At 39.7% G+C, this 20,619-nt stretch overlaps 1 protein-coding gene across 4 annotated transcripts; it reads right to left on the bottom strand.

Moving 5' to 3' along the window:
• Positions 1-4,358: 4,358 nt before the first annotated feature.
• On the bottom strand, positions 4,359-19,899 carry igsf5b (immunoglobulin superfamily, member 5b). Of its 4 annotated transcripts, none has more exons than XM_044032231.1 (10): positions 19,740-19,899; positions 18,741-18,805; positions 16,565-16,882; positions 11,972-12,099; positions 10,895-11,060; positions 9,814-9,942; positions 7,490-7,514; positions 6,610-6,698; positions 5,761-5,825; positions 4,359-4,829 (listed from the first exon to the last, which is right to left on the bottom strand). In XM_044032231.1, the coding sequence occupies exons 2-10, from the start codon at positions 18,784-18,786 to the stop codon at positions 4,704-4,706; spliced, it is 1,092 nt and encodes a 363-aa protein (XP_043888166.1). In that variant the 5' UTR covers positions 18,787-18,805; positions 19,740-19,899; the 3' UTR covers positions 4,359-4,703. The 4 variants fall into 4 exon arrangements, with proteins under 4 accessions (XP_043888166.1, XP_043888167.1, XP_043888168.1 ...); XM_044032232.1 differs by having other exon boundaries at positions 4,359-4,826; XM_044032233.1 differs by lacking the exon at positions 5,761-5,825 and having other exon boundaries at positions 4,761-4,829.
• Positions 19,900-20,619: the final 720 nt, after the last annotated feature.

The raw sequence follows: 20,619 nt of genomic DNA, 5'->3' as shown, positions 1-20,619 counted from the left end.
ACACCAGTTTGGCCATACTCCTTAGATTTCTTGTAATTTTCACACAGACCTCTGACTCTCTGGATATTTTCTGTCTCTGTAAACTCTTGAGATGGTTGTCAGTGAAAATCCATGTCGATCAGCAGTTTGTGAAAACCAATCTGTCTGGCGCCAATAACATCCCACATTCAAGTTCACTTAAATCATGTGTCTTCCCCATTCTGATGCGCAGTGTGAGCTTCAGCAGTTCATCTTGACCATGTCTGAGTTGCTGCCATGTGAATAGCTGATTAGATAGTGGTGTTAACATGCAGTTAAACAGGTGTATCTAATAAAGTGGCTGGTGAGTGTATGTAAATGTGTGTTTTTAATTGTCCTTTGCTCAGTGTCTCCCACATCTGAGCATTTACTGGCCTGTTAATGGACCCTGAAGAACAGGAAGTGGAAAGGAGACTATAACAAGCCACTGGAGACATCACGCTGTCCTCCAGAGAGCCATTAGCCATAGTTTCCATTTATTTATCCATACACCAACTAAAGGAGGACTGGCAGTAGCTTCTTGCTAATTGCCAACAGAAAACCGTTAAGGCAGCTGGGGAGGTTCAACCCAGCAGCACACTCCTCTATACTGTCCTCCCTGATGGGTTCCACTCTGTTATTTCCGATGATGCACGCAGGGAGGAAGGAGATACCTCTCTCTTGACAGGTGGTCAACACACATATGTATATATATATAGATAGATAGATGTAGTGCAAGAAGTTAAGTCACATCATTTCATTTGTACCCATAGGATGATTTGTTTTGCAGTTTTAGGACAGTGGCATCCGTATGCGGGGATTTGATAATCAGGTGAGACGACCAAGGATGGAGTTTCTGGAGTCAGAGATGAGTTAAGTTGAAAAGCTTTATTGGAAACAGCTCAGATCTGAGGAGAACTGAGACGATGCCAAACATGAACAAGGAGATGTTAACAGTTGGGCATCCTCTGTCATTCTGCCTGTGAATCCCAGAGTTATTGTATATCTGAGGAGATGTCTGGCGCCTTCCTCTGTGAAACCTGGAGTCGACGTTGGGGAGGACTGCGTAGCTGAGTTATTGGTCCTCTGCCCCAGTTAGGTTAGGTTCAAGAAAGATATAATGAGGCATACCTTGTAACAAATTATGGATGCCAGGGTTACACAGAGCTGCATCTGGCCTTGTCCTGAGTTTGTTAGGCTTGTGCTTTTAGGAATGTGAGTTGCTAATTTAAAGAAGGCCGAATAGTAAGTTTTTCTCTTACAGCATCCTACAGAAATAAACACATCACAACAAGATAAAGATGCAAATATAAGAATTTACACAACAAGTATTTGAATATTTGTACACTGACATAAGAGTCTGGGAGCCGTTGTGTCACGATGACAGCATGCGCAGTGTCTGCGGGAAGAGATCATCGTGGTGGACGACTGACAGATACTCCACAGAGTAATTCATCTTATTGGAGATTGTCAAATATTAGTGCGTACCTGTTGTTGTGCAATGAGTGATCTTGTGCTATCAAAACATGCATTTCCTAGATTCTTTGGTGTCATTAAAGCTCAGCTGACAATCAGTCGACCACAAAATTGAACTCCAATCACAACCTCTCTCTCAATGGACCATGTAACACTCCTCACTCATTTCTTGCTACACCAACGCTGCCTCACTGTGCTGCCACTGGCAAAGCTTTGCTTCTGCCACCTTTCCCTGTTGTATGGGAGTTTCCTGCATTGCGGTTCCTGTTTGGATTAGCATGCTGCTTGGCAGCATGTAAAGAGCGGAGCCATCGTCTTCAAGTATATCTGCATTTCCATTTGTTACAATAAGTGGTTTAATTATGTTGAGAGTGTTTGAGACTGTAAACAAACAAAAGGACAGTGAGAAATGCTCTGGTGTTTTAAAAGATTAGATTCTGTACAATATTAATCACTACTTTTGGAAACTATGGCACATATTTTTATATATATTATTTAATTCCTTAGTGTGTGTGGAAAAAATAAATAAAATCAAGGCATTTCATTTGGTTATGGAAGGTGAACGTGAGGGACTGGTGTTTGCCTGGTTTGGTTTGGGAGGTTTTAGATGCCTCCAAACAATATTAGCACACTTAGTGGAGCGTAACTGACACCCATTGAGTGTAAACCCCAGGGACGGGTATAAGGTTAAGCTGGAAAACACAACACTAAATGCCAGTCATATAATAGGCCTCTCTTTCTGCCCCATGTCTTTGTCAGAAACCTAATTTATTTAATAGCCCCCTGCCTGCTTCAGTGTCAGGTGTTTGGTGCAAGAAAACGGAATGTGGCAGCAGCAGTGATGAAAGCATAGGGAGAGAGAAAGAGAGACGACAATCACTTTTCTCACTACCACTGGTGAGATGTGATTTCCAAAGTGAGGATCTGTGTCAGCCATCTGGTGATAGAAAATGGCAGGAAATTGTGTCAGCATGCTATTTTCAATAATGCAAGAATGCATGCTGTCAACATTCAGTGTAACGGACAATTCAAGAGGAGATTTCTGTGAAATGGCAACTTCTGTGCTCGTTGTTCATGATCTTTCATGCAAGTCCTACATGGCAAATGTATTTCTCAAACATGAAACAAGTCCAAGCTTTTACACTACTATCATAACGGTCTGTTGCTTCATTTTTTATCTGACACGCGGCTTAATGACACCATTCTGCCTAAAATACTCATCAGGTTAATGTTTGTGTGCATGTCCAGTCCCCGCCGTCACTGTTACTCTTGATCCTGACCTCTGACCGCCCCACTTCTCTGATGATGTCCAGAGAACTGAGGCCACTGCAAATAACGAATATGTGAGTGCATTTGTTTTCAGTGGAGTTTGTGTTCGCAGTGATTTAGCCACTATGCCATTCTCTGGGACTGCAGTCATATTGAGCTAAACAAGGTTGCCAGCAGCAATAAATCAAGTGTAAAAGTATAAGACCCAATTAGAATGTGCATTTGCCCCCAGTAAAATGAAAGAGTATTTCCCATTCAATGAAATACAAGGTGCTACTGCTGCTGATGCTGCTGATGCTGCTGCTTCTTATGACCTTTTCTGTTTCTTTTAAGAAACTTTCGGTGGTGGGATGTGACAAGTGATTCATAAATACTTCAACAAAAATCACAGCAGCATCCAACAAAACCCTGTTTACAGTTTAATTGAATGCTGTGACATTATTAAATAATGATTATGACCTCACATGGAAGAAAACTCATTTCACGTCAAGAAATGAGAAAGAGAAGGCATGCATATGTGTTTGTTTGTTTGTTTTGAGGACACATGTTTGCATTTTTCTTGCAGCGGCAATGGGCATGTCATCTATTTAATGCATGCCGACTCTTCTAATAACAGCAGTGCTGCAGAAACTATACAGTGTCAGGCAGATTCATAAAGCTCCACCTCAGCTCCATCCTTTGCTATTATGAAATGCAAATGTTATGTCACCCACTTCACGCAGGGATAAATCTGCTCCTTGCATTACTACACACACAGACTCACCACCACATCAGTCTCATCACAGCACCAGGCACATAGTATTAATATGCTCTCCAGCGTTCGCCATCCAACAGCATTTACTTTCCTTTCCATGACTGGGGAATTAATTGAGTTGTGGACACCACAACATATGAAATGGGAAAAAAAGTAGGCATATAATGGATTGTAGCTTCACTGGAAATGGTATTAGACCTAGTACTGCAGTCTGATGAGATATTGTTGGAGAAGAAATACTCCCATTGAGCAAATGATGGACATATTTTTTACTTTCAGTATGTGAGGGACTGTGGGAAAAATGTAGAGCTACATGGACAAAGAAAATCCTCTCTCAAAAAAATACTGAAATGAATCAAACCTCCCAAATGAGTAGTAACAGTGGTGACCCTATAACTGCCAGTCATCTGAAACATCCCATTCAGAGTCCTTAAAAGTCCACCATGTTTTTCTATACAGCTGAATTTTCAGGTTTTCAAATAATTGAACCAAAGGTGGACCACCAAGTGGTGTGGTGATCAGCAGCACTGTTCCCTCACAGTAAGAAGGTCAACATAATGCATGTTTTGTTGTGAGTGCATAGGTGGTCCATCTTCCTATGAAGTCCAAAGACATGCAGAAAATAAAATGTAGGTTTTTTGATGACTCAAAAAGAGCATGAATGAGAAGGGTTAGGGTTTTTTTGTCCAGGCTAAACCTGGTGTCTCGCTCAGTGTGAGCTGAGACTGAGGAGTTACTGACATTCTAGGTCGGATTTTCGGATAATAACGAGTCCATCTTTTGTGTTGGTATATCACAATCACATGTTTGGCACTGAATCAACTGTTATGGAAGGGTGTTGTTAATATAGCCCTATTTGTAATCCTCTGCGATCAACTTTTATTTTGAACGAGGAATTTTCAAGTATCCATGTGCTGTAATTGGTATCATTTATAAAATAATCGAAAGCCAACAAGACAAAAAAAATCCCAAAGGTTTTGCTCAAAACTCTGTTATATATATTCTCAGCATACATATAAAAACAAAACCATAGTTACATAGTTTTTAAAAAAAAAGCCAGTCATGCAGTTCAACCACATTACATTACTCTCTAGCTTTACAAAACAATCCAGTTATACTATACACATTTTCATTTGGGAATATCATACATCTAAATGATATACTGTTTTTATTAACACTGCATTTACTGCATCAAAATAAACATAATTCAAACTGTAGTAATTCTCCTGACGTTCTTGGCGTTTTCCTCTGTGTTTTCCTCTGACACACACACCTGGACCTGGCCCTCAGTGTGCAGAGACTGGCTGCTGGAGTGCACAACATCAGGGGCCTGCTGGAGAACACCATCACATTTAGTTCTGTTTGTGGTAAAACACCAGATAATGAATGTTTCACTGGAGCATAGATGAACCACAGACACGGAAAGGGCTACAAACATGATATGCAATTCGTTGTTTTACCCTTTTATATATATATATATATATATATATATATATATATATATATATATATTTGATGATACAGAAATGGCAGCAAAACTAATCAGAAATGCACAACCTGGTGCTCTTGTCACAATTTACATTGTTAATATGGTCATAAAACACATGTGTGTTTATACAATGTACATACATGTTAATATTTATTTAACCTATTTATATTGATAATTTAGAAATATATACAGTACAATAAATAAATAAATAAATAAATAAAAGATATGATCAGCCTCAGCTGTATCTGATTACACAGCCACTGCCATAAAGGCCAAACAGATTGTCCCCCATTGTCAGTACGGTAAGGTCATATCCTATTAGCAGACTAAGAGCATGAGTTCATTTCTTTAAAGACGGCGAATCAGAGGTCAACTTGTGACCCCAAGCCAGGGCTGCTGCACTTTAGAGTTCATTTGAGGGGGAAAAGCTAAATAAACCAGTCCACAAGAGTGCAGTCGTCTTTGTTTTTCATTATTAGACAAGGTATCAATACAATGCAGAACATTATCCAAAATCAATGTTCCAATCACTTAGTTACAGGTCAGGCCGAGAAAACTCCCAGCGGTACGATAACCTCTTCAGCAACGATGTGTTAGGATCATGTTTGGAAAATGACAAGGATTTTTTTCTTTTTTTTTTCTCTTGCTCACTTGTAGATCAGCAGCTCCCACCTGTTCTCATCATCATTAGGAGGTAGCACAAAGCCTGGATGCAATATTCTCTCTCTCTCTCTCTCTCTCTCTCTCTCTCTCTCTCTCTCTCCCTCCGTCTTACCCTACGAAAGCTGGCAAAGTCCATCTTTCTACGAATTTCCATGATAAGATCGTTGTAATCTGCGTCTGCAGGGTGGAAAACAGTGATTTAGTCCAATCTAACCTCAACCCTTTTGAGCAGCGATAGTCCACTTTAGACTTAAGTACACCGCAGTAAAATAATGGGTCAGAGATGTATTTCACCAACTATATAATCACACTCGTAAAAGTACTTAATATGTTTTAAATCGGATTGAATTTGTGAAATTTGGAAATATGTCACGGTCAAGTTCACTTGGCTCCTTTTTATGAACAAAAAGAAAAGAAAGAAACGGTCTATTTTGTGACTTCTGCACAGTTATTGCTACTTTATATCACTACTAATATATATAATATGTGATATAAAATGAATCATAACTTTGACTTGACAACAGATAAGACAAAAAATAATCATTTAAAGCCTGAATATGTGACCTATAAACACACGCCCCCAGGATGTCCATATAAGGAGTTGTGTATTATTCCCACAGCAATTTACCAGGGGTGCACCTGCAGCACTGATCCGTGCCGCGTGAGCACTAAGGGTTAAAACACAAATCATATGATATTACAGCAAACTATCTTGTGATCTGTGCTACAGGCTCAATAGACAATATTTTTGTCAAAGTAGAATAAAAACAATGAAAGAAAGATTTATAAATGAGTAGCAAGCTTTAAACAAATCTTTGTCAAAATGTCAATTATATACATACTTTTGTGCTGAAGCTGACTCCTGCAGTTTATTGGAATAAAGTCATTGATATTATTGTGTTGTACAGTTGTGGTTTGAATTAGCTACCACAATGAACTACAGTGTATGTGGCTCTCTCACCTGTGGGGCCATCACTAGAATATCCCAGGTTGACCTTCCCCCTCGTCGCCTCAGCAACCAAGTCTCTCCCAAACACTGATTGGTCGAGCCTGCAAATGCACAAATGAACGGTCCGATGGAAAATATAACCTTTAGCTGAGATTTACCGAGCAGGCTGTTTTCCTTTCTCACAAAGCTGCATTGTTGCAAAATGAACAGCATCACTTTTCACTGCATTTTATTAGACTTAAATAAAATACTTTATGGTCAGACTTCAAGTTGTTCAATGTAGAAGCTATCAGACATATTTCTCTTTATAGTATAATGCATCATCTTAATAAATTAAGTTGGTGCAAAATGTAATGGCCATGCGTCTTTGTGCCTTGGTATCAAAACAGCCAGAACAAGGTACACTCACTGACCACTTTATTAGGAACACCTGTTCAATTGCTTGTCAATGCAAATATCTAATCAGCCAATCACCATGTGCAATTCGGTGCACATATAGGCATGTAGATATGGTCAAGAAAACCTGCTGAAGTTCAAACGTGTAATGTGTCATGGTTGTTGGTGCCAGACAGGCAACTATTGATCAACTGGGATTTTCATGCAACCATCTGTACGGTTGACAGACAATGGTCTTAAAAAAGAGCAAATATCCAGTGAGTTGCAGTTCTGTTGATGCATTTTCACCTACCAATGTATGCAGGACCATCTCTGAAAGCACAGCATGTTCAGTCTTTGAACCTTTAAGATGAGCTACAGCAGTAGCAGATCCCTCCTGACACTTTATTAAATGTCCCCTGTACGAAGCTGTGAGTGTAATTCGCAACTTCTTCCCCCACAAAATGTCTCTTTCACTTTAAACTCTGCAGTTTTTGTTAAGTTCATTTTGTCTTACCACGTGGTCCCCTGTGGGCTTGGATCTGAAAGGTAAAAGAAAAGTGGTGCATTAAGTTGACAGGATTATTATGAGCCATCATCTGCTAACGTTATTATTCTCACTGCATTGACAGAATAACCATTGTGCTAGCTCGGTGCATTTACATCAATATGAATGCTGTAAAGCTCCCACTGTTTATTAGTTTTGGGCTCTGTGCTAATATCGTTGCCTCCAGTCAGTTTGCAACTCAGCAGAGTGTTAATGACTTTTTTAACATGGCGTGATGGTCGTCTTTGCTAAAAGGTCCTCCTGGCCAGAAACATAAGAATATAATTGTGCAGATGGTGTTTGCCTCAGGAGAGTTTAAACTCTTCCTCTTTCAGAAGGAGATATTGTCTTTGTCATATTTTAAATCCCCTCTGTCTTGCTTGTCTTTGAGGATGACTATATTACATCCCTCGTATTTTTCCAATATTGTCAAAGCATACATTACTCCCTGTTGGGATGGATTACACTTTGTGACTTGGAAGCGATCCATTTCGTCGAACATCCTCACGAAGTTGCTCTGGGGCTTTAACATAAAAGTTACAAGACTGAATCAAGGACAGTGCTGTAGAAGGTTTCTGGAGGAGACACGGCCACACCTGCTTTATGATAATCCCTGAGCACTAAACCATGGTCGTGTTTTGCAATGGTCCAGAATCTGTCACAGGGATTACACTATGTGTGTGACTCTGAGCCACTGTTATCTCACACACACAGGGCCCCTCTCACTCTATGTCCTAGAGCTGCTCCAACACACCAGGGCAGTGGGTCCCCAAGACCAGGATTGAAAAACCTTGTCCTAGAGCAATGATCATCTCGGAGATGGCACTCTAGAAACATCTGTAGAAATATCCTGCTTTCCTGGCCAGTCTTCACCCCTTTACTGCCAGATGTTGTGAAGGTATTGACCTTTCACTTGGAGTGGTGTCAAGAGATCCAGCCATATCCATATATATGAAGTCGTTGCACTGTGTGGTGATTTTAGACACATTTATACCATTTCCTGACTGGCATTTCCTGGCTTTCAACTTTTAATTAGTGACATCTAATGGTGAGGACAATATGGACCATATTTACCATATGGAGCCACCTCATGGAGAAAATGAAGAGGATCGTCGGTGCTGTTAAAGGGAACGAACTTAAACCTGAACCAACTTCCAAAACAAAGAGAAGTTTCAGTGAAAAGAGTTTTCACTTTTATCTGGCATAAACCACATGGGTCAGGGTCTATTGTTGTACAATATCGCCTCATTTCTCCATGTTTCAATTGCTCTAATAATACTGTACCCCTGGTGCATCAACAAGGTTTCAATAGCTAGAAAACCAATAATGAGACTCACTGAAATCTCATTTTTCTGCAACAGCCTTTATAGATCAAACACCAGCAGTGAAAAGATTGATGGTCTTATTTTGGAGTGGAACATCTGTCACAGATTTGGGTTGGTAATTCTTTTAGGATATTATTGGAAAACACAACAACATGGACGACAACTAACAAAACAAATGCCTTCTGTTACTTATGATTCCCTGTGAACGGCTCCATAATTATGCATCTTTCAAATTCTAAGGGAAATATTGAAAGAGAATTTCCACTCTATAATGGGTGCAATTATAGGTGAAGTAAAGCATATGGCATTTTTTTTTTACCTTATAGATAATAGTTATTTCATAGAAAAGTCTCTTTTTTCTCTGTGCATGTGTGGGTGGGTTGGTAACTCTGACAGTGGAGTCAACAGGCTGAGACACAGCAGGGGTATGGAGTGACTTGTCCCATTAATTGGAGAAACAAGTCATGGACAGACCAATTGACAGTAAACAGAGCAATATTACATGTGCAAGTATTCTGTAAAGCTGCTTGATGTACTGCACTGTACTGACGAGCTGTACAATCCAGCAAAAAATAATAATAATTTAAGTTGGACATTAATGACAACCTCCTAGTCTCACTAATTAAAAGTTGCCTTGCATATCCTGTGCTCCTCTGCAGTAGTTGTTCAGGGAGATGATTTTTTTTTCTCCCTCCTGTTTTCATTTTCCCAGTTGTTTTGGGAGACTGACTGTCAACCCTACAGTCACGCTGAGAAATAACGCGTTCTGCTGACGACTAATGTTCCACCTTTGTCAGAAAAAATACTGTGTGCCCTTGGTGAAGGCCAGCACGGGCCAGTGCAGAGTCACAGCATGTAACCACCTATCTTCTTCATTATAGTTTAATCACAGTTTCTTCACTTGGAAAGGCAGGGAGGGTGACATTTACTTCACCTAGAGCAATTTAAAGAAAGGGAAAGAGTGCCTACTTGCTCGTCTCTTTTGTCTGTAGCACAGGATAATGGAGATGCAGAGCAGGAGGAGCAGCACAGCAGAGACGGCGCCTGTTACCGCCAGCGGGACTGTGCAGTCGTGTTCCTCCTGTACCACCTCTGCAACTGAAGGGAGGAGGAGGAGGAGGTGGAGGTCACATCACTGTTTGGGTATAGAAATGCTGAAGCAGTGCTATTATTCAATTACAGATTTGAGGGCATAGCGTGTAAAGAAGGCTGTGTTTAATTTGCAACGGCAGGCAACAGGAAGGTTGTGAGTGATTTTCATGAAACACAGTGACAACTACAGGTAGAACATAAGATAATATAAGATAAGACAATCCTTTATTAGTCCCGCAGTGCGGAAATTTACGTTGTCCCAGCAGGAACGACGACAGTAAGGATATATATAATAAATATGTGAAAGTACAACATGGATACTGATGTGAAAATTTAAAATAGAATGTACATTATATACAGTTACAGTATGGGCTTGATATTTACTGTATAAACAAGGATAAAACACGAGATATTGTATATCTATATTACACTTATGTAAAGTATATTATATATATTGCACGTGGGATGAGTAATAATAAAAAAATTTAGTATTTGTATTTTGAAGCTGTGGGCCATTGATGGGCTGTGATTAGATTAGATTATATAAACTTAATTCATCCCTTTGGGGAAATTCAAGTATCCCATAACTCACATTGGATTAACAATACATCCAACCATAAAAACAAACAGCAACAAAACAATAAAAGTTTAAATTGCTGGCTTCATAACATCGGGTAAGACAGAGAGGACAGTGCAAGGAAACATGCAAAGTCACTAGAACTCATGCAGTGTTCTCCCCGTCTATTCCACTCCTCTCCTCAATAATAATAATAACATTGCTGAGTGATGATTCACAAGTCTCGTCAAAGAATTGAGGGAACACCTTGACACAAAAACAGGGACACAATGAAAATAGCGAGAGTCACACAAAGAACTGAACAAAAGAGGTGAGAGAAGTTCATGCTCCCTGTGCATATGCAGTGCACGTGGTTTAATGACGGCGGCGTTACAGTCTCACCCACTGTCAGACGGACGCCGCTCTGCAGTGGTTTGGGGAGAGCAGACACAGAGGCCAGACAGTCCACATGAGAGCTCTTTGCTGCCATCACACTGAGGTTGCTGCTCACAGTGAAGAGGCTCTTCCCCGACTCTTCACTGCTGATGTTGTATTCACGCTGGCTCACCTTCACACCAGTCCGCACAGAGAGAGCACTACAATCATTAACACCATGCGATAGCTGTATGTACGGATTTAATTACAATAGCTACTTCCTGATAGATTTTAAACACTGAAGAATTATATTATATTTTGACTGAATAATTGTAAATGGAATTGTTTAAGTTTATGGAATAGAAGGAATAAATACTTACATTTTTGGAACTTTGGAGAATTATCAGTGGCAACCGGTGTGGTCTTTTTTGATCGCAAAGACGCTAATTATTTGTTTTAAACAGATAAAATCCTACCTCTAAAGCAGTTTCTCACAAAAGGTGTCCCTTGTAGACATTATTACCTTGTGGTGATGTCCCAGTCTGAATTCCAAAAATAGCACCATGCTGGGGTTTTGTAATTAGAAATCCACATACATGACCTGTAGCTATGCTTTTGGTAGCTACTGGACAATAGCAGATGTCAGGCACTCTGGTGTCTACTCACATGAGCCATGCTATTGACTTTAAAGGGGCACTACAAGGTCTATGAATTATTTAATACATTTCAATAAAATACATTTTACGACCACTTTAACTTCAGTATCAACCAAATATACAGTAACTTCGTACATTGTATCAGGGTCAGATACAGCTGAAGGTAATATGAAAAAATGGGTATTGTTTGTGGGTAAATTGGCCAGTCAGTAGGTTTTCAAGTGTAAAAATAAAACCGCTGTGTAACATATATAATTATTCAAAATACATATGTGTGTGTGTGTATATATATATACACATATACACACACAGATTAGTCTCTATATAGATTAAAATAAGCAGGGCTCTAGGATCTCTACAGCATAGATTATCCTATATTCTCAGAGTTCCCTTTGAAGTTAAGAAGGGTGATAACAATGAGCGTGTCCACCTGCATGTATGTACTTACCGTTTTGTTATTCACCTGCCACTGCAGACGGGGTTCAGGGTGCCATCCTTCTGCTTGGCATTCAAATAGCACTGACTGCCCCTTGAAAGCCAACTTGTTGTCCCCGGAGACTTTGACGGTGCCTTTTTCTGCAATCGGAAGAACATACTTAAAAACATGAATTGTGCTCTTTCTTGTTTTTCATGTGCCTGCACACATGTGAAGTACGTGCTTGTGCGTTCCTACGGAACCGTGTGCTTTGAAATGCATACAGCTGTGTGTATTTATATGTCTCTGTCTCTGTGCTGCCTCCCTGGGGATTGCTTTTCACTTTTCTCCTTTATCTTCTTCCCTGCCATCCAAATAAGCCACTTAAGACCCTGACAGATACAGTATCTCATATAAGAAGCTTTTTGTCTGGCAGAATGAAAGGTGGTGGATGCTACAGACAATTGCTATAGACAGACAGATAATTACAGGAGCTTCAGTGCTTTTTCGAACCGAATGACATGCCTGTGCTGATTTAGGCTCGAATCCTCTGATGTTTTGTGCTTATTATTGGCTGTCTCTTTTCTCCAGCTTCCTTTATTTGATGTCTGAGTTGACATCATAAGCATTGTTCCATCCAATTCTTACAGTGACGAGTCCAGCCTCATATTAACTGAGTGAGGGGTGCAATCAAAGTGATTCTTCAAACAAGGTGTCCTGGGGGTTTTAATTACTGTAATGGGGAAAATATAAAGAGTTTGGGCAGCAGTGGAAAGCTGAGAGACAGGGAAAGCCCAAGCTCACTCTAGATGCAATGATTTTTGTTTTCAATGGGGAAACTCTAGTTTTGAAAGACCTAGTTTGATGAAAGTATGGGATCAAGGGAATAGTTGTCTTGTTTGGTTCCTCTGAGTGTTCTTTATTGGATGAGCTTCGGGAGCAGAACGTGCAGAGTAGTTATGATCCGTTAGTGATAAATACACAATGAAATGAAAAAATAAAAAACACAGTGGCTAACTAGTAGTACCGAATATTTCCTCCCTCACACGTTTGACATTTCATATGAGTTTGACTTGAATCGGATAACGTCATTAAAAGGCGACCAAAATGGGGTCGCCTTTTCTCGTTACCAAACGAGAAATAATAATAATTTGTTTGATTTTTAAAAGCAAACAGTAAACACATATTAGATTGAAAGCAACCACGTTAGTATGCTATATCCTGAACAGAAAAGTTCTGGTTCCCTCAGGTTCTCCAGTTGGACGTCCCAGAGTCGTGGAGCTCTTTGAGATATTGTGGCGCACTACCATGGATGCAAGTAGACAGAGTTTGTATTCAATACAGTGGTGGATGGTGATGCTCATATTTCCACACACTCAGGATACTGGCAGCACTGTTTTGAATGTGTTGGGGCGTTTGGATTTGACCCCCAGATTTGTACCAGAGGGGAAAAGGGTGATGGTGTAGCCAGAACAAGAAATACAGTTAATGGGGGAGGAATGGAGCTGATGGGGAGGGCTTCGGTTTTAGTGCTGTTTAGGTGGCGAAAAGTTCTTAGACATCCACACCTCTATCTCCTCCTGGAGCTGGAGGTGAGAGCTGATAAGGAGTGTAGAGGAGGTCGGGTCTAATCTCTTGTAGAGCTGAGTGTCATTGGCATGGCAGTAGAATGAGATTCCATGCTTGCAGATGCCACATGTGACAGTGTGGGGCCATGAAATATGGAAATATGGATTTCAATGAAGAGTGACCGGAACAGCTCATTTTGGCTAATATTACTACACTACTCAACAAAATGTATATCATTACACTTTTTAGACATTTTTATAGTCTATCACATATCTATGCAGGACTGCAACTCATGTGTGATGACATATAAGAGGTAGTACTCAATTGGTGGGTGTAAATTGTGTTCAGATGAAGCAGGTCACTATTCCTCCACTATTACCACATGCACATTCACTCTTCTCTAATTTACTGGAGCTCTGGTCATCGGCAGACCCCATTTACACTCAACTGCTCATATTGATTTGATCAAGAGGACGGTTTGCGTGTGTGTCTGAGAGAAATAAGCAGCAGCAGCAGCGTGTGGCAATATTTACACCATCTTCATATTGGACAATTAAAGTATGGGGTGTGGATGGTAGCATCAAGTCATGCAGTCCACGGTGGATTTGTGGCTCTATTCCAACACTATATTTGAGGCTGCAGCACACAAATCACAGGCAGAGTTGCTGACTGTTAACTGAGCATGCCAAGACGCACAGTTAATTCAAAGGCTGTGTCAGGCCGTATGATCCTCTGCATCCAGACAGGAGGGTCTGATTCGCCATACACTACAGTTAATGGCTGCATATGTCAGTGGGGATTTGTGGCACTGGCAGCAACACGGGCTCTCTCCATAATATACTTGAAGCAAGGGGTCATTGGTTTTTGTTCCCCTTTGCGTTTTGCAGAGTGAATGTTTCCAAGATGATTTTTTTTTTTAGCTGACCTCTTGGTTTGGTTTGTACATACTGTTATATGAAGTTGCAAAAACATGTTGTAGTGGCCAACAAACTGCAATGCCGTTCACTTGTTTCTCTAAATACAACGCGACGGAACGAGTCGTGTCACCACCAAGAGAGACGACGAATAAAGAACTGTGTTAATCGGCTATTACACAGACCTTCATACAGTATATTCACACAATTTTTTAAAAATAAATTCACCAAGATTAAGCACCCAGAATACACAATTAAACTTGTTTAACCACCATTTCCCACTGTGTCAGTACAGTTAGTGGTGAGCTGCATCAGGATCACTTATTTCTTCCTTGAGCCAGAACCAACATTTCCTCTAAATCCTTTACTAAACATACAAACACTAATTATTAAAACAGGTAACTGATTATAGGCCATTTTAATATGTCATGTTCATTTTTGGTTGTGATGCAGATTTGACATTTCATTGAAAGATCCACGTTTAACATTTACTTCAAACTGATATACTGTAGATCCTGTCCTGTTAAAGACATTTTATAACCTTTCCCTAAAATGATTTCATTTTTATCATTTTTAAATCAGAAAAAAAAAGTAACAGAAAATCTAAAACAGTTGTGAATAACCGACAATAACCAAATTTGGAAATAACTATGGGGAAATCACACTGCAGTTATTCCAGCCCTAGATAATGGAACTGCAGTACTGACTTTTATCGTAGCTCCCCAGCTAATGTGTAACCTGGTTACAGAGGAGAGGAGAACAGTGAGGTCTGCTGTTCCTTCTGACTGTCAAGATGTCCAGTGGTTTCCCACTGATATTTATGTGTGGAGGCAAATCAATTCCCATACTCGACACCACCCACACTGTCATTAACTGTTACAAGAACCATCAAATAAACGGTTACTCCACCACACAGACCCAATGATTTCCCACCCATGACATACGATGTGCGACTGATCACTCAGGTGCTCGTACAGATATTGAAACAAAGGGACTTAATTACGTGGCTCTTCATTGTTGAGGCAAACCGTGGTTGTTGTTTTTTTTTTTCCCTGACTCTTTGTGTTCTTTATGTTGTCAGTAGAGACAGCAGAGTGTGGGTGGGCAGCGTCAAAAGCGGTTACACAACTGTGGCTTCATCCTTTCATTTACTTGTATTCAACAAACTGCTTCATGCCTCGTCAACGTTAAAGCCAATGTGTTTCTGTTGCCCCTCACTGCAGCACTGAGGCGGATGGGGGCAAAAAAGGGTTTATCCCATCAAACCGTTGAGCGTCCAAATATTATGAGCAGTAGAATTGATTTCTGAAACTTTTCATGTCCTTTGTGTTTTCAGTCGTACACATACCTGTTTGCAACTGTCTCACTTTACTAGCACAGAGTTGCTGTTGTCTGTCTTAAGGTATATCAAATCACTCCCTGAGTCCTTTATTTATTTAACCTTTATTTAACCAGGCTGCTTGTACAGTTTTATTCTTATTCTTGGGTACCTCGTTTCTTTATATTATAATCTCCTTCACTTTAAATTTGTGTACCTTGTACAATCTCGACTGACAAATAAACACATCTTGAAATCTCTTGGACCCATTGAGATCAAAAGATCTCTTTTGCATGAGAGACCTGGCCAAGAGGGCAGCAGCAACATTACATTAAAAACAACAAACAACAGATAAGATTAAAGTTACATAAAACACATGCACACAGACAATGTCGACTGAAACGATTTCACCAGAGCTTTGAACTCATTCAGTGTAACGAGGGCTTGAATTTTAAGTTGAGATTGTAATTTGTTCCATGTATTCGGTGCTGAAAATCGTAATGCTTTTTTGCCCAGCTCAGTTCGTACTTTGGGGACAAAAAAAATGGCAAAACATAGATTGCGCAGATTATGACTTCCAATAAAAATGGAGAGGAATAATACCCAGAATGGTTTCGTAAATAAATACATACCAAAGACTGAGGCGTCGGGCACATAAAGACACATAAATACTGAGAAACACAGAGAATTTTGTGGAGCTGACATGCTTAATCAGCATTGTGTAAACTCATTGGACACTACAGTTTTCATTAAACCAGAACCAAATACCTGGACCTGCATATCATCCACAAACAAAAACATACATTCACAAATGAACATACAGACCTTGTACAACTAGATTGGCTGATGTCCTTTCAATTCCCTGAAGATCACAGGTCACTGGTCCCTCGTCGGTCCTCTCCGTGTTCTTCAGGACAAACACCCAGCTGTCACCCTTTGAGTCGGAGCCGGGCTTGGCTGTCACATTACCGTTGGTGGACCGCAGGACTCCGTGCACCTTAGAGATGGTGAGTGCCACTGTGCCATTCAGCAGCCACACCATCACGGCCCACTGGGTGTGTGAGGTGCTACAGGTAAACTGGGCCTCCCCCCCTCGCAGGACAGTTAGTGTGTCAGGTGACAGCTTCAACTGAGCTCCTAATGCTGCACGACCAAACAGAGACAGACATTAACCCATTGTACAGCAGTATGCATCATTTAAAAAATAAAAATCAATTAATGAACTGAGCTTCTGCAGTGAGATACAGAAAGAAGAAGAAGACAGAAGGCAGAGGCTGAGGCCAAATGGATCGGACTTTGCTTTGTCTGAGCCACACATACAACAGCACATTTCTTCTGTACTAACATCAAAAACAAGCCGGTCACAAACCTTGCCATCCACGCCAATTGACCACTTTGTGTCAATTGGCTTCTTTTACTTTTCTTTGAATCATCCTTTTCATTCTTTTGTTGGTCTGTTGTCACAACAGGCCTCGTCACCCCAGCAATATGCTGCCACATTTTGGGCTTAAAAAATTTCGGACTTGCTTGTTGACTTAGTTACCCTAAAAAATATGTTGCTCTGTACTCATCACCCACCAATCTGGGAATCTTTCCACAGATGTGAAAACACAACACACAAAGAGTAGTGTGGAGCTGTTAGGTGTTAACACCAACACAAACCATTCACTCTCACATTCACACCTCTGGTCAATTTAGAGTGACCAATTTACTTAATCCCCATATTGTGTGTTTTTGGACTGTGGGAGGAAGCGTGTGAAGCTACAGCTACCTGCCTCTGTCTAAATCGTGAAGCTCACTCAGTAACAAGTTATTGTAAAACGTTGTGGTGTTATTGGAGGTTATTTGAGAACCATGTCTTGGTCAGCCGTCACTATGAGGTTACTTTGCAACAGTACACAACATGATGGACATTTCATAAACTATGACTCACGAAAAGCTTTAAGCCGATCACAATGAAGTGGTTGGAAATACAAATGTACCGCACTATGTTGCAAAATTTCAACTCTTAATATCAGAAAATGACTCATAAGAAAGACAATATGTCATGTCAGGATAGCAAATAATTTCACTTCTTTAAATATGATTTCAAACCATTTAAAAAGCTAGACATTCACATTGATTTGAACACAAACTGAATAAGTCATTGATTTTTTTTAATTGTTAAATGGATCAAATGAAGACTAGAGTAAATATACGGTAGGTTATTGCTTCTGTGTCTAAATCTTGCCATGAGAGAGGAACCAGTGTGTATCACCTTAGGATACGTTTGTTGGGACATGGAGAGCATGAGAGATGAGATGAAAATAAAAGGGGAGACAGAAAAAGAGGAATTCATTAGACCCTGTAGGGATAAAGAGACAAAGACGGAGAATTCTCCCTGAGTGAAAAACAGTAACAAGAAAAGGTGAGTGTAAATTCATGTGCGTAGCCGTGACTTCAGCTGCATGACTGGGACTAAAATAGACGCCAAAGGATGTGAGGAGACATCCATCGTCATCAACCGCTCACTAACTGCACGCTCACAGAGACACATCTTCAATTAGATTCCAGCAAATCCACCAGGCTATCGCTTGCTGAAAATCGGGAATTTAATATTAACGCGTTTATGCCACGATACTCGGGGTGATGGCTTGTTTGCGGTGACCTCACTGGGTTACTTTCTAGAGCCATAATTTATGCATCTGTCCAGCCCCAGCATATACAACTATTTATCCAATTCTTCTTATTGCCTTCAGCAAATGGCAGACTAATGAGGATCATTTGTGCTTGCTTCTTTTGGGACCATGAACCTGCGACTCTGAAATCACATGACCACTGGCAACATCTCTTACATTTACTTCTGAAAGTTTAGATGCTTCATTAGACCTAATTATTCTAGTGTCTGTGTGAAGGATCGTCCATGAGACACACCAATAAATGTGGCCATTAATACAAACACATCACTGGCCTCTGATACATTAAACGAGCTGCTGTATTTTGTTGTGAGCTGAACTCTCACCCTGAATCCTGAGTGAAAGTAGGAGCACCAACAGATGAACCACCATTGTTCAACACTGAATGGACCTGAAATGAAAGGAAATGATTTAATTTGTAATGTAGGACCTCAGTTGATCTTAATCTCCTGGTTTATAGCAAGGACAGTCGAATTAATCCAGAGATGGCAACATTGGTGTTATGGATGCTTCACAAAATAAATTATTTGACAACCACAGGAAGAATTGTAGATATTAGAACATTCAATCAGCTGAAAAATGTTGACAAGATCCTATTTGTATTAAATAATAAAGGCAAGGCAGCTTTATTTATATAGCGCCTTTCATACACAAAAGCAACTCAATGTGCTTTACATGAACCAAACATTTAACAGTAAGAATTGGAGAAATAAAAATAAAAACAATTAATTAAATAAATTTTAAAAATAAGATTGCAGCATATGATAATGATTTGCTTCAAAATCATTAAAAGGACATTGCAGTGCAAACGAAAGATTAAAATTTAAAGTGCTTTGAAAGAGCTCAATCGTAAGTAGAGAAATGTTTTTAACCTGGATTTAAAAATGTAGAAATACTGTTATTTCCAAAAGGAAAAAATGCATACAATCAATCATATGGTTAGTAGATCAATATTTGGTTTAATTAAAAAAATCTTGTTATTATAATACATCTTTGTACATGCATGCCTTCCAACACTGGATTCAATTCATGATTTACCAATATAGGAGGCACAACATGAAGCAGTAAAGCAAATGAAAGCAACTATAACTGCACTTAAATGCTTTTCAAAGTTCATGTCCAAAAAAGAACATCATGTATAGTATTTCTGTTTCGTAGTATTGCAAAAAATACTGGTCACTTCAGACCAGAGAAATATTCTAAAATCACTTGATCTTGTTGCTGTTTTTTCTTTTTTTTTTTACATATGACATAAAATAGCATTACTTCTGTAATTCAAGTTCAGATGAATCGTAAAATAAATAACTGTCTCTTGTCTGACTCACCTCAGTGTGGTATCAATGTGGATCGGTGTCACATAACTGTGGAAGTTTGTCAACAATGCTGCTTAGTCCTTGTGCCTGGGGCTCAGTCATGTCACCCAAAACTGTCCTGTTAAATATTACCAAAGTCAGTGGGAACTTTGTCCATTTCAGATGTGAGCACACACAGTGTGACTCAGACTGCAAACAATGCCCCTTCAACTCACCAGTTCCCAGGGGCCCTGCAGCTACAGGCCCCTCCCTCTTCACGGTTAAGTTAAAATTATTATACATTCATGTGAGAGTAATAAAAGAAGGGTGACAGCTTTGTTGTGTGTTTCCAACACTTTGCCAAAGCATCTGTCCAACAGGAAGTCAGGTAAAGTGCATCAGTGGCAGGGTAGTGTTACTGTTAATGTTGCTTACTTTTGTGATTCCTATTTTATTTCACTTTTACTCTACAACATGTATTTAATACATTTGTTCATTTGCTATTCAGATGAGAATTTGAGACAAAACTCTCAAATTCTTCAGCCACAACAATAAAAGTTGTTAGGTAGTAGGAGTCCATAATTAACAATCTATGATGTAATTTAAATCCAAGTCAAAAACACACCAATTGGGCACTTTTAAACTAGTCAAGCATTCATTCAAATAAAAAAGTAGGCAGTGATTTTGATTTTTTGGCTTGTAACCTCTAAAAAAACAGTCTATTGTTGGAAAACTTGTAAATCTGTGCTAACACCCTAAAGAATTAAAGATTAGAATTAGAATTAAGTCCACATACCTAGCTGAATGTTGTCATTTAGTCATATTTAATATTTTCTGTCCTACGCCGTCCTGACATCTCATGAACCCTCAGATTTATAGTCAAGCTTTGAGGAGCACCCAACTTCTACTACTA

This window comes from Solea senegalensis, linkage group LG8 (assembly GCF_019176455.1).
Source record: "Solea senegalensis isolate Sse05_10M linkage group LG8, IFAPA_SoseM_1, whole genome shotgun sequence".
Classification (NCBI taxonomy): Eukaryota; Metazoa; Chordata; class Actinopteri; order Pleuronectiformes; family Soleidae; genus Solea; species Solea senegalensis.
The sequence above is the reverse complement of the archived record's forward strand: the minus strand, read 5'-3'. Positions and strand labels throughout refer to the sequence as shown.

Bases quoted from the DNA above. Each gene is read 5' to 3' on its own strand.
- igsf5b (XM_044032231.1), bottom strand. From the start codon at position 18,786: ATGGTGGTTCATCTGTTGGTGCTCCTACTTTCACTCAGGATTCAGG. The intron at 12,100-16,564 runs GTCTGTATGTTC...TTCCGATTGCAG, and splicing joins AGCCAATCTAGTTGTACAAG to AAAAAGGCACCGTCAAAGTC. The intron at 11,061-11,971 runs GTAAGTACATAC...ACTGGTGTGAAG, and splicing joins GGCAGGTGAATAACAAAACG to GTGAGCCAGCGTGAATACAA.